At 29.7% G+C, this 20,527-nt stretch overlaps 1 protein-coding gene across 1 annotated transcript in view; it reads right to left on the bottom strand.

The window, feature by feature from the left end:
* LOC123292172 overlaps window positions 1–20,527 on the bottom strand; it is a 167,345-nt gene that overhangs the window by 50,754 nt on the left and 96,064 nt on the right. The window contains exon 5 of the mRNA XM_044872734.1: window positions 5,968–6,063. Coding sequence (XP_044728669.1) covers window positions 5,968–6,063 — 96 coding nt within the window. The remainder of the gene's footprint in view (window positions 1–5,967; window positions 6,064–20,527) is intronic.

The following is a 20,527-nucleotide window of genomic DNA, read 5'->3' as shown; positions in this document are numbered from 1 at the left end:
ATTATGCTTTTTATGTAGTGGATCTCAGACTACCAGTACCAACCGATTTCTAACATCATCCGTATTATGCTATTTATAGCAGGCGTAGTGTACGGATGCCTGAATGCCTCCCTGTCAATTTATGAGAAAGTGGCGCTACACTAGCTTATTTTTTGAATGTGTACTACCCACAAGTATAAAACCAACCAAAAAAAGTCACTAGTTTACTTTCACAAGTGCACTTGTGACTTGTGGTATTATGGAAACGAACCTTTTTGAAGATGTCAGTCGATGGTGACTATCCTTTAATTAGACACTACTAAAACTATAGTATTTTTTTTATATCGAATTCAGATTCTAGCAATATTATTTCATGATATACATACATGCATACACACACACACACATCACACATATAAACCACCGTTCTCTCCAGATTGAATACACATAGTTGCATGTTTAAAATGATTTATAACTGTTGAATTTTAAATTATAAAGTAAAATATATTTATGATAAGATACTCATTAATTTGCATTATGATAAACTGGATAATAACTACAACATGATCCCCAAAATTATTAAACAAACTCGTACTTAAATAAATTCACACAAACACAATCCATCATCTTATCCGCAGCTTTTTAAAAATATAATGAGCAAATATCTAAAGTTTCACATACGCGATAGCGTCATTGACAGGCACGATGAAATGACAGGCACGAGAAATCAACTCTGATACATCGATTATACACAGGATTATAATAAATTTCGATTTTTGCCCCAATTTCTAGATCAGTTTTTTGTATTTTTAAAATACGTATTTTCGACTACCAGGTAGTCATCATCAGTAAGAATTAGCTAGTGAATGTTACTCTTTGCTAATTTGGTGGCGGACTGCACAACCGCCACCAAATTAGCAAAGAGTAACATTCACTAGCTAATTCTTACTGATGATGACTACCTGGTAGTCGAAAATACGTATTTTAAAAATACAAAAAACTGATCTAGAAATTGGGGCAAAAATCGAAATTTATTATAATCCTGTGTATAATCGATGTATCAGAGTTGATTTCTCGTGCCTGTCATTACGATAACTAAGAAATCTTCTATATCCATACACACATTGAGATCGTGAATCGTTTCAGTTCAAAACTGTATCGAGAATGTCTGCAAGTTTTAACTAACTTTGTTTTACAGCAGTTTTCGGAAATTCTCCAACGCTTGATTGTAATTTACCGTCCTAGTGCCAGTCTGCGTTGCCTACCACTATTATTTCTATAAAAGTAAATGTTTTAACAAGGGAATCGCAATTGAATATATTCGCAATCTGCGTGAGTTTTATTGGAGGCGTTTCCATGGTAACGATACACTACTTTAATTATAGAATTGTATGGATGTATATATAAGTGTATGGATTGAGTTTATGACTTACATTGAAAACTTAATATTATTGTCTCACAAATTTAAATAAATAATTATGATAATTTACATTTGCAAAAAATAATATTTGTGCAATTTAATTTCTTATTTTCACAATTTTTAATGCATTAAGTTTAATTAATTAGTCTTTTTCAATAATTTTAATTTGACATTTTCTATAACATGAACATGTAAAGAACTGCAAATTAGTCATAACAGCCTCCTTTGTTGCCCAAATTTTTCACTGGAAGCGCTGGCTTCGATTTTATTGTCCCTACCATGACTACGCACACAACGAATCAAGTTACCCACCACCCTCCTCCGAAAAGGCGATAAAGTTTTGCGTGTCCCTATATTTCTCGGTTAATAACAAATGAATGCTTAGACTTGCTTCCAAACCGTAGCTTCCAGGCGTTTAGCTTCTATTTTTTAACAGATTTCTACATCTCCTCTACCTCAAAAATCACCGTTCTGCCTTCTGCCATATAAATGCCTAATGATAGAAAATGCTACTCATCGACTCAGAAGCTTATTTAATACGCGGTAGTAAGTCAGGGTTCATGGATTTTTTGACGCGCCATATTATAAAATAAGGAATCTATTCCAAATTACCATTTCATATTCGAGTTCTGTTTTGTTTGTTCTACGTTTGACATTTAAATAGTAATCAAAGATAAAAACACAAAAAATTATTTTTAAAAATGAACTCTGAATGACTTGACATTTGCGTCTCGCTTAAGAGAGGTATTTTTAAGAATTAAGCAACTTTCGTTTGACGCCTTTCAATAAAAGATTTCTTTGATTTATAAGCTCGATAATTTCATTGAATCTTACTTGTGTCTTAAAAAAATAAATGAAAATTATCTATATTTCCATTCACAAATGGGATTCCTTAAACTGGAAATAAATGATATAAGAAGAATTATGATTGGAATTCGATGAATTCAAGAAAATGCATTGATTGTGTTGGTGTAGACATTCTGGTGTAGATAAGATGTAAAAACATTTCTCTGCATTTCTTAAAAATCTTTTTCTGGTATGTTGTTCATTTGTAGCTTGATTTCAAATATACAGTGTTATATGCAATATAAATATATAGATTTAGAATATTGTAAGAAGCTTATGCATACTTCTCGTTTGTAATAGACGGAAAAGTATATCAAACTGATTATCATTCCGTTACAAAACTTCTTTAGTAAACAAAAAATAACTTTTAATTACAAGTTAATTTTTACCCGACTGCCCAGGAGTGGTTATGTTTTTCGCGTATTTCTTGTATGTATGTATATTTGTTTGTAAATTTCTTTATTATTTCGTATCGTCCTAACAGGGGGATGAATACCGACATTAAAGGTATTTAGGTGGATGTTTGAAGAAAAACAAAATGGCGGATTTTTAGCGCGAAATAGTAATACGTTAATAAAAAAAAACCTATTGAGTAGGTTATCAAAGTAAAAGAAATTAAAAGAATATTACAAAAAAATATTTAAGTAAAAATTTTAATAAAATATAATAAGAGGATGTTTTTAGTGCCGGGACTAAAAATTTGAAAAGAAAGAAACAAGTCCAGAAGTTTCTATAGCGACTTTTACAACGGGGGTCCTTTATTGGGAAGATTTTTGCCAGGCAAGATTTTGATGTACCCCGACTATTAAATTCGCTATATAAACTATTGGACTTGTTTCATTTTTTTTAATATTTATTTTTTCACTCTTACATTTTTTGTAAAAGCTTGAGGCTCTCCGATTCATTCGTTAGATTTTAAACTGAACGCCTCTAGCTTTTACAAATAGTCGTGTATGAATTAATCCTAGAAAAATTATTTTCTGTTTTTTAGTACAATAAAAGCTTGTCCTTTAAAAAATATTTTTTATTCAACATTTTTTAAGACTAAAAATAAGGTATGTACATTAAATATGGTGGAAGCAATGGCATAATCCGTAAATGCTTACCATAAAAATACATTGTCATCCAAACTAAACGTACATACAAAATGTCAGTACACTCGGTTGAAGATATCTGTTACAAAATTGAGCTGAAAGATTCCACGCGAACAAGGTTGAATCAACCTGAACGAAGGTGGACCCAACAGTAAAAATTTTTATTGTATAAGAAAACAAAACTTAATTATTCATTATCAAGTCAAATAGCTTACTAAGGTTATAGTCCTCAAGCACAGACTTGAAAATAATTACAAGTAAAATTGAACAGCAATTATTAAATAATTATGTGCACAGAAAATACTGAAAATAAATTTTAGTTGATCTCAAAATCTATAGCAGCAAATCTGGACTCACTTGAATACAACTGCCAGTTATTGATATGAAGTACGAAAATGTGAAAAAGGGACTCGTTACAACCGACCCGTCAGACCATACCCGGCCTCCTCTACTAAAATGTAGCCTTTTAAAAGACTAATTCAATGAGGGAACATATACAAAGGTCGATTTCGAGATATTTCGAGGAAATGAGTTTAGAAATCCTTTTAGGGATACGCCTGTATAAAAATTCCACTTTTACAACCGGTTTACATAAAACTTCCTTTTATAGTACTGATCCTTGGATGACCTAAGGAATTGAAGACAGAAGACTATTATATTAACCTGAAATATAATAAACTATGGAATATATATATTCAACTACATTTTTACACGAGAATCGTGAAACTTCCGAATTATACATATTTTCCATCACAACCTTGACTGATTTGTTTTACGAAATCATTTATCTTTGATAGACTTCAACTAATAAAAAAATTACATTTATTTTTGAGTTCATTTATTAGGAAATAAAGTAATAAACTTTCTTCGTGTCACTTTAATCGTTCAGATTTATATTTAATAACTAATAGCATTTTCTTAAAAAAAAAAAAAAAAAAAAAAACTGAACATAATGAACGACAACGATGAAAGTCGATATATCATAAATAAAAAACATATATTGGTAGTCACGCAGCGATAAAGGATTTTTGCGCTTGAAGAAAAATGTATTTGATGCGTATAAAATGATTATAGTATAGAAAAAAAGGCAATGTTTTATTTTCGTTTGCTTTTTGTTTTTTTTTTCTTCTGAGGAGCACGCAATGATATTTTATAAACATTAATCTCAGATTATTCAATTGAGAATATCCTACTGATCGGTAGTTGTTTCTCTATTCTGAAAACTTTTAGTTATTAATTTTTCATATTCATTATAATATTTTTTCTTTTGATTTTAATACACTTCAGTGTATGTAGAAAATGTAATAAATTTGTTTTTAATCTTTGATTATATTGTAAGGATAACTGGGCAGAAAATGCAAATTCTTGCTATAGATGGATGTATCCCTAGATAGATATCTTGCCTAAACAGGTAACAAGAAACTATCAAAATTAATAGTTCAATAAAATAGATATATTTTAAAGTCTATGAAGGAACAGTTTTACAGGAGCTGCAGGTGGAAATTCTTCTGTCAAACAAAAAAATGACAATACCCTTGAATGTCTCTGGCGGAGAAAAAAATTCACAAAACCAAATTTTCTACTATCATTAAATTTTGAACATACGCCAAAGAACTGTTCGTCTAAGAATTCCACTTTTCTTACTCCCTTTTTCCTACAATCTTATCATCATCAACATCATCAACATCTCATCTAATGTTGTACCATCTAATAATTATTATCCCTATCCCTATCCCTATATATTATAAATGTGAAAGTAAGCATGTTTGTTTCTTGATTTGTTACGCTTTCTCACTAAAACTAGCGAATGGTTTTCAATGAAGCTGTACAGCAATATAGCTGATATATCAGAATAACACATGAACTATAATTTATAAAGATATATTGAAAATATGGAGGGTAGAGATAAGGAGAATCATCTCTATATATAAAAAGTGTCCATCGAAAAGCAGCAAATAAGGGTGGCGGTGCTGTAGCAAAAGTGTAAGTTTTAACAGAAGTGCTCAAAGTAACAAGAGTAAGATCTAAACAAGTTGTTCGAAAAGGATAGAGAATTTCACATCAAACATCTCCTGCTACACAAGCGCCATTCTGGTCAATTTTGTAACTGTTATTTGCTGTTTTTAGATGGGCAGTTTTTTACTTTAACTCCTATTTAAGATAGTTCTCCTTATCTCTACCCTCCATAATTTAAAAAATATTAAAAATTTAATTAAATTTGACGTTTACCATTGTTTACAGAAATCTTTATGGTTAAAAATGATGATTATAGATAGAGCGGATCTATGATCATCGTTTTGAACCTTAATTTAAAGGATTCTGTAAAAATTTAAAATAGTAAATGTCAAACAAATCATGGCCAACTATTCTAATATACTCCAAGAATTATGACTATTTTACATTTAACAAAATTGAAAACTGTGTATATCAAGAGAAGGTGGAGGCTATAAAGCGGTGGTTTTTACTTTTAAGCCCAGTGAAGCGGGCCGGTATCAATCTAGTTTAAGATAAAATAAACAATAATGTAAATATATTAACGTGCTGATATTATTTATTCCTATTTGTCACAGTAAACATATATTTGAATAAACAAGTATCTAATAATAAAAATATAGTAAATAATCATACCTTGTATAGGTTTTTCTTCAAATAAAAATAGCATCGGTATGGAAAATAGAAAACTTAATGTCCATGCTGTGGTTATCAAAACTCGAGCACGTCGCCCTGAAATCATAAAACAATGAATAAAACACAAAAATATTACTACTGAGTTAATATTATGTACTTATATAATATGGTGTATTTCATATAAATTGGCCGATTTTGTATAAAATTATGTCTCAAAGAAATTCTCAAAATAACCTATAAATAATAAATAATTATAAATTGCTTATAAATTTTTACATGAATTAATTTTATTTGAAAAAGTTTAGTCATTATATATGAACTTTTAGGAGATTGTATTATTATACCCTGTACATATGAAACATACCACGAGTACCTATATTAAATTTAGTCTCAAGTTTATAGCTCTTAGAAATATTGATACATCAAGCAAAATTTAAGGAATGGTGTTCATAATAAATAATCGAATTAATCTATTTAAGACTATTTATTACGCCCGTCTGGTTATGAGCACCACTATTCAAAAAGTTTTAAAGATATCGAGCGGAAATTTATACAGAGTGTTCTTGACGTAAACAGTTACTTTGAGTGACTAAAATATTCTTTATAGAAAAATCTGCAATTATTGTTTTAAAATACATCATTATAAAAACACAAATTTGGGGCATAGGATTAGGATCCATTTTCTCCAAAATTTAAAAGTATAAAAGGTTGCAAATTTGTAAGGAGATTCGAATTGGAGGTCTATTGGCTCTGATTTCAAACCAAACACTGTCTGCTGCGTATAAAAGGGCTAAAAGGGACCTATTTTCGAGAAGAATTTATATTTAATTGAAATATTGATACAAGGGATGTAGTTTTTCAAAAAAACTTCTTATTCAATACTGTGTATTGTAGGGTATTTAAACAATTAAATCAATTGTTGTGTCTGTGCATTTGTCAATAATGTATTTCATACTAGTATGTCAAAATTTGGTAAAATCACTAAGATTATTTTCGTTATGATGTAAATAATTTACTCCGTTATTGTTTACAAATTTATTTATATTGCCATCTAATCTAAGCTTAGACCATTAAGTACATAGAACGAGCATCGCCTATCTTTCCGTATAGTGAGAGGTGTGCCAACATCCGAGGTAATTGCTTGGATTAGCTAGGGACATTTATCAAAAAAAATATTCATTGAATATAGGGACATTTATCAAAAAAACGTCAAATTAAATGTCAAATTTTCATATCACAAAATATTTTACTTAAAACGTCGTGACTTCACTTAACTTTTTCGCTTTTTTGCTTAAAAAATACTTATCACGTATCACTTTACATTGTTTCTTACGAATCTACAATGACAAGTATGACAACAACAGTTTGTTTTGATATTTCTACACCGCCGCCATGATGGATATGACCTAAGTAATTACCTCAGAAGATCTCGCGCTTAAAATCGTTTGACGCTTAGTCTACGTAGCTTGCAATGTCGTTACAAATCTAAGGCATCTCAAATCGTCAACTGACTCGACATTGAACACATGGGTGTATAGACGGAGCTAAGCATGAAAATAGTCTTATTGACTACTTTTCACTAAAACGTATGTATTTTTATACCATGCATATATGAAATATACATAGTATATTAAGTTTAGTCCCAAGTTTGTAACGCTTAAAAATAATGATGCTAGGAAAAAAATTTTGTCATAGCTGTTCATAAAAACACCTAATTAGTCCATTTCCGGTTGTCCGTCCGTCCGGCCGTCCGGCCGTCCGTCTGTGGTCACGATAACTCAAAAACGAAAAAAGATATCGAGCTGAAATTTTTACAGCTTACTCAGGACGTAAAAAGTGAGGCTAAGTTCGTAAATGAGCATCATAGGTCAATTGGGTCTTGGGTCCGTAGGACCCATTTTGTAAACCGTTAGAGATAGAACAAAAGTTTAAATGTAAAAAATGTTCCTTATAAAAAAATAAAAAACTTTTGTTTGAAACATTTTTTTGTAAACATCACTGTTTACCCACGAGGGCGTTAATTAGGTACAAATTTTATAGTATTTGTATGTTGTATGTGTGTTTGTTTAAAAGTGAATATCTTTTGTTATTTACGTGACGTCAAAAAAACAAATGAGTGCGCAATGTATGACACTGTCTATACATTTTATACATACTGTCTATACATGTGTTATGTGATAAAGAAATCAACACTGACTATGCATGGTATTTCAACAATAAACTCAGTCAATTGTTTGTTTTCACTTGTTGAATGTAAAATAGATGTCGCTGGTAAACGTTCAGAATAAAATAGCTTATGGGTAGGAATTATCAAACTACTTTGCAGAAGAATGTCATGAAAACAAAAACTGTAAATATCGAATATAATTCCCCAAATAATATTAATATTTTCCCTTAAATTAAAACAATATTAAAGTTCATAAATTTTATTCAAATTACCTTTGTTTATTAAAAATTTATGTCAGTTTTCATATTCATTTTGTGGTAAAATTAAATTAAATTTATCGATTTTGCAATTTTCTGATGAATAAAAGACAATTTATATACTTTTATACGCGAAAATAAACAAAGATATAAAAAAAGAGATAATGTAACATTTGACCTTCGACAATATAGAAAATATTGTTGGAAAGGATCGTTTTTGTTGTTCTTCTATTCGTCTGGTGATAGGAAAAAAACGTAAAATATACGGGATGAATCAAAAAGATAGATAAAAATAAATATTTTGTGTGATTGAAGCGATGTTAAATGTGAATAAATGATGGTTGCACTTCGATAAGGAAATAGGGTTTAAAAACTTACTTGGTACATTCAATAACGCAACTATTTATGTTATTCAAGCTACTGCTTAGAAAAACCACTTAACAAAACTACTACTATTACGTTAATTCTTTTGTTTTGGCTATAATTAAAACGAAAAAATCGAGGAAGGACGAACGGGATTGAAATTCGAAATCAGGCATAATTCAGCAAATTATTATTCAGAAATATATTCTTGTTTTTGATTAATGTATAAGATTAGTTTATCTTAAATAAAATGTGAAATTCAAATTAAAAAAAAAAAGAATATTATAATTTTCTGATGAAAAAACCAAATATTTTTTTGCAAATAAAACAATGGGGGATTCGTTCTATAAGGCAACAGAAAACAAACAAGGTATAGTTTCGGGTTTTTCTTTAGGTAATGAAAAAAAAAAAAATTAGCAGGTATCTTCTACTTCAAAATTAGAAATTAACTTATATACTTAGTTTTATCAAAGTTGGAGATAAAAAAAATTCCTCGATTTTTTGCAATTTTTTTAAGAGGTACAACTTTGAAAAAAATCTAGAAAAACGAAAAAAAATTTTTGTTTTGGAATTTGATGAAACTCGGTGGATGGGGTAATTTTGATCCAAAAAGTATAAAACAAATTAATTTAATGATTGGATGCAGAGTTTCTGAGATATCGTAATATTTGGATCGATTTTAGTCCGTATCTCAAGAACTATTCGGCCACTCATCAAATGTATCCGAGAACACATATTTACTTCAAAATTGACCGTTTTCGATGTCCACACATAATTAATACGGGAATTTTATTAAAATCGATTAACCGACAAACGTGAAACTACACATCACGTCTACTTTTATTCGTGAAACTATAAAAAGAGTGCAATAAATGTCATAAAAAAATAAGATTGTTTCGTTAAAATTCAAAAAATTGGATTTATAAAACTGTCCTAAAAACGATTTCCACAAAACTCCTTTGCGGTTATTGATTTCAATATACGTTAAGATATGCGTTCTCGTTATTTATCGTATCTACAACTTTGCTGATTATAAAAATTTTTATTTTATCGAGATATTTTTCCAAAAACTCTTCATCAAAGATATACTGTTAAGGGAAATTCATATAGGACACTCCAACATTTTTCGTTTCCAAGCCATACATTGATAAAATTTCAAAAATTAATAATTTGTATAAACAGTTCGTAATTAAATAATAATAATGGGGCTTAACCTCCGTTCCTCTGATATATACGCCTGTAACAGAGGCCACCCACATCATTATTTGTTATTATTTTATTAATTTAACTACATACACATTTACATTTACATATTGATAAAAGTGGATTCGAACCCGCAACCTTAGTCTAAATAGACAACCGGTCTAACGCCTTAGATCGCTTGACCTCTTAGGCTCTAACAGTTCGTGAAAACAATTCATATAAACATACGGTCAAAGGCTTTTAATTTCTGAAATAAACAATGATAAATGTTTTAAAATAAAACTAAATGTCGTTTTATATTTTGAAAATGAAAGACCTCTTAACCAAATCATTTAAACGAATCAACAATTTCATGTGAAAGTAAATAAATCATTTCATTTATTGTTTTTACAATATACTGTTACACACTGTATTTGTATTAGAATTTTATAACACACTGTGTGGGTAAATCTAAGGGAAATATTTATTTTACTTTTAATGTGTTTGCTAGAAAAATATTATTTTACATCATGCGAGCTTTGCATCGCATCTATGTCTTATACTTTCAAGAAGGACACACAGAATTGTTTTGTTAATTTTTTTTACCATAAAACCATTTCCCGCATTTACGATAAGTTCGTTTTCGTTATTAAAATGGAAATATTTAATTGGATAACATGATCAATTCTGTTTTAGTATTTTATATTTTTTGATAAATAAATACATTCTTTATTTTGGATATAAATATAATTTTCTTGACCATCCAAAGATTTCTTGATGAAGAACAGGTCTTTTCTCAATTTTCAATATGAAGTAAGACCAATTTATGAATGGGTACAGTAGGTTCACTTAAAAGTGAATGGTTTTTAAAATAACGTTACATGATTAGTTAGTTACGTTGTACGCTTATGTATTGTTTCATCAAAAATACCTACTAAGCAGTCAGTATAAAACAATAGATCGAACTCTTGCAGCAGACTTCAAGAAGTCAAAAGTCTAGAAATATTTTAAAAACGACAACTTAAAACAAGAAGGCTGTGGAGCTTGTATTTATTATTGGGATTACCATAAGGAAATTAGCCCCTCCCCTCTTTACAGGAAAAGCATTATATGAGGCGGCAGTTTAGGTTTTCTGGAAATGGGTGTAGCACAAAAAATTGCCCCATTCTAGTCTATACAGAAGAAAAAAGGGTAGTTTTGGGATGGCGTCATAGATCTTAAAATTTTTGTACTTTTTGGGTCAAAATTACCTTATAAACTAAGTTTTATCGAAATTGTAGAAAAAAATTTCTCGATTTTTCGCAATAAGGGGTACTACTTTTGTTACAAATTTTGTTTTGGAATTTGATGAAACTCGGTGGATGGGGTAATTTTCATCAAAAAAATATAAAAATCAGGTAAATTTAATGATAGGATGCAGAGTTTCTGAAATATCGCAATATTTGGATCGATTTTAGTCCGTCATCTCAAAAACTATTCTACCAGTCATAAAATACACCCGATTTTTGTTTTTGGTCAAAATTACGTTATATACTGAGTTTTATCGAAATTGGAAATAAAAAATTTCTCGACTTATAAAATCGAGAAAATAGCATAAAAAATTTTGGTTTGGAATTAAACGAAACTCAGTGGATGGGGTAATTTTGTTACAAAAAGTGAAAACCGAAATGGAAGGAAATTTGCTTTAAAAAATTAGTTCAGCGGGTTTCAACCTAAAAAAATAATATTCATGTGAATCTTTCCGAACTGGAATATATTTAAAAAAAAAAAACAAATTATTACTAGAAAAACGAGATAAATAGAAGGAAATTGAATTTTTGATTTGTAGATATTAAATGAAATATGACAAATTTACTTTAAATTCATTTAATTTATTAACCATCGACTGGGATTTCCAACAGATGTTCATCGATATGAAATAATATATCTTATAAAAAAACTAATTCCTTTATTTATTTATTTTTTTTTGTACCTATCGTTTTTCTTGTTGTTTTCAATAAAATTGAAACGGATATTTAAAATAAGTGCTCGCAGAACGTTCTTGGCTTTTATCAACTGAAGAAAAAACGGTCTAGATCTTCATGACTACTCTTACTTTAGAAAAAAAGGGTTGATTTTGCACATCGCTTCTATCTGTCTGTCCCTAATCCTTATGTTTGCTTAGATCTTTTCTAATAGACAGAGTGATTCATGAGGAAGGTTTTTATATGTATAATACATGCATAATATAGTAGAGTGAGGGGTGGAAAAGGATGTGCTTCAAAAATTGAAAAAGTTGTGCATCGATTAAGCTCAAATATTGACAAGATAGACAACCAGCTTCAAGGATTGTTTTTATCTATTTTTAATCTTCGGGGGGGGGGGGTGGTGGAGCGAGAAAGTGGTGATGAATAATCGAATAAACCCAAGTGGGATATCAAATAAAAGACCATGACGTGTTATTACAAACTATAACCCTTACGTATGAAGAGAGGGATTGAAAGTATTGATGTTGACCAGCAAAGCGGGTAGTTCATAGTTAATACCTTTTATATAATGCCTAGCTTCATAAATATCTGTGTAGAATAAATATTGAAGACATGAAATAAAAACATTCTTTAAAAATAACTTTCATTTTGGTTTTATGCATGCTCAGTTTTTTCTGCACCCCTCTTTAATCATTGCCGAATCGATGAAAACAACCATAAGTAATTTTATCAAATCCTAACGTACTAATCTACTGTTAGTTGACTGCAGTAAAACTCCTACATAAGATATAATCTACATTCATTACGGCCTGGAGCTAGAATATATTGCAATCGATATCATTACAACTGACTGTACAATATACAACTGAGAACAATAACTAGGAATCATCAAAAGATTATCAAATCTCTTAACATGGGTTCAAGCTACGTACAGTTATGTATGCTTGTCGTACTAATGTATGATAATCTTAACGAATAACGAAATTAAGCTTAAAGAAAAGGTTTTTCTTAAATTGGTACTATTTATTCGTCCTATGTATGATAGAGAGAACATTAGCTTTGAGTTATTTGACATATGTCCTTTAATTAATAAGTAAGTTTGTTTATTAGACCAAATTGTATGACAGAGTAATTGCGAAATAAGTTTGTATATACCCTTAATTAACATTTTACTTAGTCAAGAATCTAAACGTGGTTTTGAAAATAAGCAATGGTCATGCATATGCTATGAGATTGAATTTCTATTTTATAATATTGTACTTTCGGTAGTAAAAAATAAATGATGAAATTTGATAAAAAATTAAAATTTATGGAGAAATATACTTAAATATTCTGATTTTGAGCCATAAAAGCATAATTGCTATAATTTTTATGCCATGTATATGACATATATCAAGGTATACTAAGTTTAGTCCCAAATTTATAACGCTTAAAACTATTGACGCTACGAACAAAATTTTGTTTCAGGTGTTCATAAAATCGTGTAATTAGTATATTCCCGGTTGCCCACCTGTCCATAAAAAGACCATAAAAAGATATCAAGTTGAAATTTTTACAGCGTGCTCAGGTCGTAAAAGGTGAGGCCGAGTTCGTAAATGAGCAACATAGGTCAATTGGGTCTTGTCCATACCCATCTTGCAAACCGTTAGAGATAGAACAAAAGTGTAAACGTAAGAAATGTTTCTTATCAAAAAATTAACAACTTTGAAATATTTTTTCGAAGACATAACTGTTTACTCGAGAGAGTGCAAATTAGGTTCGAATATTGTATAGTATGTGTATAGTATGTATTATATGATAATATCAGTCCTGTGTGTTATATGTATTTATGGCTTTCTATCTCTCTTTACTTACATGACGTGAAAAAGCAAACGATTCCGTAATCAACACTGTCTATAATCGTAATTTTTAAACTGTATATCATGTGACTTAAAACACGAGCGAGTCCTGATGTGATGTCACAAAAACTGTCAGTTCAGTGTACATAGCTGGGTACATATGTGTATCAAATTTAACTGTGTTCTTTCGTCAGTACATTTCATTTGTACCACTTTATTTATTAAAATGCAAATAATAACCACAAAGGACATAATATAAAAGAAGCTAAAAGCTGATGTAGGCAAAAGTATTGTTACAGTGACAAGTGTGGTAGAAGATTTTTAGGCAGAATCAAAAAAGTAAAATTATTTATATCAATACTTGTTGCCCTTAGGGTAGCGGGTTCGATTCCCGCCGTCGCAACAAAATTATATTAAAAATTTATAGTTGTGATGGGCTGGTGTAGTGGTATATGCATGAAGGAGATGCACTCAGCCTCTGAAATTGAGGAGCTGATAAATGAAATTATCAGCGGAAAGGTGGTAAAACACATAAATGGTATCACAATGGGCTCTATAGCCTAAGTGTGTCCTTCGTGGACAGCCAGTATAACCTAACCTAACCTATATCAATACTTAAAACATGAAAATGATTTTGTTTACAAAAAAATTAATATGCTCTCATTACATTACCTAATGTGTAGTAATTTAGCAATGATTGTGATGAATATTTGAAACAAATAGTACTCTGCATTTTATGGAGACGGTTCTAGATTTCCCAAAAAATTATTATGAAAATCTACCAAAATAATGAAAATTTATTATAACATTATATACATATATTATAACAGACAATATTATGCATTTTATTCGGGGGGAAATAAAATATAAACCGCAAACTCATAGCAAAGACACTTATTTTATGCAGTAAATTATGTATATAATATACAAGTTGATCTTTTGACATTGAATAATCTTCAATGTTTTTACTTTTTAAAGCCAGCAAAATAAATTCGTCACTTTTTTGTTGTTGTTAAAAATGTGATTAGCTTATATATGTTATTTAAGCGTCATAGCTCCTAAAATTGTTCATTAAACGGACCTTACGTTAAGAGAAACCTTGAGCTTTTTTATTTCTCATTTGATTTCTTGATGAAACTTTTGGTTCAAGAAGATGTTAAAGCAGCGTTCTCTTTTTTACTACTTTTAAAATATAAGACATGATTGAGTTGGGCTTGTAGAACATGGTGATTCTTATTTCTTATTGATCATAAACAAGATCAATTGTATCCAAGGCTACCATCTCGTATATATTACTTTGGTTACTCTAGCCACCAATTACCCTCAGAAAGTGGACTTCAAAACAAGTTATTCGTTGTGTGCCTAGTCATGGTAGGGACAATAAAATTGATGCCAGCGCTTCCAAAAATCGTGAAAAATTTTGGCGATAAAAGACGCTGTTATGATTAATTTGCAATTCTTTTGTTGTTAATTTTATAGAAAATGTCAAATTAAAATTATTGAAAAACACTTATTAATTAAACTTAATGTATTAAAAATAAGAAATCAAATTGCACAAATATTATTTTTCAAATTTAACTTATCATAATTATTTATTTAAATTTGTGAGACAATAATATTAAATTTTCAATGTAAGTCATAAATACAATTCATAAAATTATATATGCATCCATACAATTCTATAATTAAAGTAGTGTATCGTTACCATGGAACCGCCTCCAATAAAACTCACAAACGGTGCGAATTGGTTGTTCTTATTTCTATCAAATACTATCATCGTAAATAGGAACAAGATTCTAGAGACAAATCGTTTAGATTTTTATTTTCATTTTTAAAAAGTAAAAATATTTTAAGTATTTCTTAATTAGGTATTTGCTTTGGTAAACTTCTTTTCTGTTCATTCTGTATATGTAAATATTAAAGACCATATATTTTATGATACATTAATCTGTAATAACACTTTGTTTATTATTATTATTATAATTATTAGTACTAAAATCTTCTTGTAGCATTGAGTTTATTACAGAATTACAGACACTAAGTACATATGTATGTATTTGTAAAACTTTAATATGCTTACCATTACGTTCTGTGTAAAATATGGAAATTAAAATGTTACAGTGAAAGCTATTCTATAGTGTAAAGTAAAATCGCTTTAAAAAAACTATAGGTAAACCTTTGAGGCTGCCATTTAAAAAATATGGTAATCGAAATATAGACTCGGGAAAAATACTTAGACCGAAAATTTTATAGAAGCAGGCTAATCTGGTTTTTATAAGTTGGCTGATTTGAGTTTGTCGACTATAGAGAAGTTGGTTGGTAATGCAAGCTTTTAGCTCAGAGTTCAAAACGGGACACTATTAACAATATTTTTTTCGGCCTTTCAAAACTCCAAAAAATATAAGTATCTATTTACTCTTTTAAGTAGGTTGAAAAGTATGTAGCAAATCGATTCTGAGTTGACGCTACTTTAAGGGAAGTGCCAGCGGTGTCAGCATCACGCAGAAGCTTCAAAATAATTATTTTGCGGACCATTAAATATATTAAAAAGGTATGTACGTGATTTAGATTTTGATAAACAGAAACTATAGGTAGTTAATTAGAAAATGTATTCAAGAAAATAATTTATTTCTCTCGAGTCTGTCTTTATTATAATTTGAATGTATTCTGAAAAAGTTAACAAATCATTTCTCTACCAAAAATTCCTCTAGACATAATATCTAACAAAAGGAAGTTTTTTCATAATGAAAAAAATATCCTTAGCGAAAGCGAACAACTAAATGGACTTCTTATGAAAAAAAATCATTTTGTATACGCATAAATTTAAATACAGATTACATTTAATTTTTGTTTTAAACAAACCAAAACTTTTTTCATTGAACTTTAAAAGCTTTCAAACACTGAATTATGTTTTTAAATATTTTGTAAAATCCACGCGTAGGGTGAGGCATCACTTAGTCCGTTTTCTAAAGAGATATTAAACACAAATGAAACAAATATTTTCAAATCCCCTCTTTGATTTTCTTTGAGTCTTTTTTCAAAGCCTGAATTTCACTGAATAATGATCACGGCATTTGTCCTTGACGACTCGCCTCAAGCAATTGGCCAGCGGATAATAAGTTTTCAATATTTTGATAGATGAAATCTCGATCCGGATTTTTAAATAACTTCGTTACATACCGAGCTTTATCAAGTTCCTAAACAACAATTTATTTGTAATTTTTTCTATTTTGAAATACGCTCTTTAGTATTCGACTATTGCCGGTGAAAAAAATGAGTCGAAATGAAAAAGAATAGAAAAGATGGCATTAAATTTTCGTTTGTTTCCTCTCTTTATCTCAAGTATGTTTTTTCTTCTGTTCTAGATAGTTTTAGAAAGATACGTCATTCTAGAAACGATTACATTCGTTTGTAACACAGTAAATTATTTAATTTCATAGCTCTAGGGTGGAGTGGTTCTTGTGACTTCAAAGAGTGCATCCCGCCATTTGCATTCATAATCATGTTAGCCCAAATATTTTATGTAGTATGTACGACATCATACATGCTCTTATAATATACAAAGCTTGAAGATGTATCATATTATCAAAAATGGGTAAGTATATATGAATAGACAGTATGTCCTCTGATCAAATTAACAAGGAGAAAGTTATTTCCGTAAATATCAATCTTGATTAGACCATAAGCTGTATTAAAAATTAAGTATCAATCCTGTATTCGGCATTGGTGAAAAAAAAAAATCAATCAATCAATTAAAATTAAATTAAAATTATTAAAAAACTAACAAAAAAGAGGATTAATTAAACAAAAATTCCGTAATTGTTTATGTCTGTGGAAATATACATATTGTAGTACTAATTTCAGTACTAAAGCCAATCAGCAAACAAACACACTTATACAGTTTAGTGGGGCACTAACAATTTTCTCATTCTCATTAAGTGAAATTTACTAAATTTAAAAAAACCCCGACGAATGCAATTTATTCCTTGTAAACCGATTTATGAAAACTTAAAAAATGATAAAAAATGTTCTCAATCGAGTCGATTCAACCGTTTAGGGGCTACGATGCCACTGAGAAACACACAGACGCACAGATAAACACTTTAAACTTATAACCCTCTTTCTTAAATCAATATCAAAGTCTTGGCCAAGGACATCAGATGAGATGAAAAGAATACTTAGAGTGCTATCATTTTTTTAGACTATTTTTGGAAATATTTTAATTGTAATGGAAATATTTGAGTTAGCTTTGTTCTTTTGAATTATTGTTTGAATTACTTAATTATTTTACCATTTCACTTTTCGAAATGGAGCCAGGTTTATTTGGAAATTTATTTCCATAGTAATTATTTATGTGTTAAAATTAAATGTCATGCCATTACCAAGCTGAATCGATTCTTTTCATTCTTAAGAAAAATAACACAGATCAAATGTTTGGCACTTAAGCAATTAAATGCTGTTAAGACATCAAATATAAACTTTCTACTCACCTCAGTAACATTATAAATGGTAAAATAAATAAGGTATTTTATTAAAATGAATATTGTGTAGTTTGAGAGGTCGACGTCTGCCTTGCGAAATCTATTTTCATAAATTTTATTTGTACCAAAAATAAGTAGTAAATTCAGTTCATACTTTAGTGAGTAGAAAAAACATTGTTATTTATTACTTATTTGATACTCATACAAACTCACACCAATTTTATACATTCTCAATTTTTTATATTCAATTTTCAATTATTCGGCGTAAATCAAATTTCCGGAGCAATGTACCAAATTTTTATAATAATATATGAAACTTTATAATTTAATTTATACTGGTAAAATATTTATGCGTACTTTTGGTTCAAAATTTTAATATTAATTTTTATCAAGATATTTTTCGTTAGTATTACAATACCCATATTTAGAAAAAAATACGTCAAATTAAATACGACATGTCCACATTTATTATGCCATGTATACATGAAATATACATAGTATATTAAGTTTAGTCCCAAGTTTGTAAAGCTTAAAAATATTGATGCTACGAAAAAAATTTTGGTATAGGTGTTCATAGAATCACCTAATTAGTCAATTTCCGGTTGTTTGCCCGTCTGTCTGTCAACACGACAACTCAAAAACGAAAAACAACTTTTGTTTCTAACATTTTTTTGTAAACATCACTGTTTACCCGCGAAGGCACTAATTAGGTGCAAATTTAATAGTAATTAAGTTCTTCTTTCTCTTACCAGTTACGAGGTAGCGTTTGGGAAAGCGAAATTGGAAATATGTTCAAACAATCCGGTATTCCATTGAAACGGACTATATATTTTTGAATGTAAGTTCGTTTTTACATAAAGAAGTATATATACATAGTTAACAAATATTGAATATTGAAGGGGGTAGACATATACACGAAGAATTCCCCAAATCACTTTTTTGTAAAAATCTCGAAAATATACGAAAAAATGAAAGTAAGTTTTAAATAAAATATGTAGGTAGATATCGAAATTTTCTATAAAATCTCTTTCGACGTATTTGCAATACAACCCGAGATATTTGCAATAGAAAAGTCTAATTTACAGCTCATCTGCATAAATTATGAAAAGATTTATTTTTTTGAAAGAAATTATGAAAGACATTTGTTTATTGCAAATATCTCTTTAATAATTTTAATGATTTTATAGAAAATTTTAATACTTACATTTTTTCGAGATATTTTCAAAAAAGTTTTTCGGGGGTTGATAATTTCACAGTGTTTTTCTAGTCCCTTAATAGAATTCAATATTTTTAATCTATGTATTATACTTCAAATTTATGTCAACAAAAACGTATTTTAAAAAATGCGTTCTTTCTGTTTTCATGGTAGTTATATCTTCAATTTATTGAACTAAAACAAACAGCTATCAAGCTTCCTTCGCTGAAGGAACAATCAGCTTTTGCGATTCAAATAGAGCCACTTAATAATATTTAAGCCAAGTTTTAAGACATCAAATTTTTTTAACTTCCCGCTAAGAAAATAGGGAAGTTATTGTTTTCACCCCGTTTTGCCAAAATCGAGTTTTCATCAGATCTCGACGTTTTAAGGTGTCAGGAAGCTTCCCTGACTACTTCCGCGAGCGTGTCTGTATGGCTGTATGTATGTATGAGTGTGTGTGTGTGTGTGTGTGTGTGTGTGTGTGTGTGTGTGTGTGTGTGTGTGTGTGTGTGTGTGTGTGTGTGTGTGTGTGTGTGTGTGTGTGTGTGTGTGTGTGTGTGTGTGTGTGTGTGTGTGTGTGTGTGTGTGTGTGTGTGTGTGTGTGTGTGTGTGTGGATGTATGTAAACCTCTCATAACTTTTGAACGGCTTGTCCGATTTGATCGCGGTTGGTGCCATTGGAAAGGGCTTCACCAAACTTAGATTTTGAGGCCTGATGGACCGATAGATTTCGAGAAATCTAAAAAAACTGCAAAAAAAATTTTTTTTTAAGTGGTTTTTTTTAAATTGCTTTTAAACGGCTGTATCGATCATCAAAAAACCACGTCGATCACCACCAGTCCGGTCAAAATCGGTTGATTCGTTCGTGAGTTATCGTTGACGAAAGAAAACCCAAAAAAGCGTTTTTTCGGAATAACCTCAACATTTTTTGTTCTATCAATTGATTCTTCATGAAGCTTCAAAAACTGCGTCGAATGTCACCAACCGCGTGAAAATCGGTTTATTCATTCTAAAGTTATCGCGATTTGAAAATTTAAAAAATAGTGTTTTATCAAACGTCTATGAAATTTTTGAGCTAGAAGCTCAAAAGCATCGAACATCTTCTTTT

Source organism: Chrysoperla carnea, chromosome 1 (genome assembly GCF_905475395.1).
Source record: "Chrysoperla carnea chromosome 1, inChrCarn1.1, whole genome shotgun sequence".
NCBI classification, from domain to species: Eukaryota; Metazoa; Arthropoda; class Insecta; order Neuroptera; family Chrysopidae; genus Chrysoperla; species Chrysoperla carnea.
This window is presented reverse-complemented; position numbering and strand designations above follow the sequence as displayed.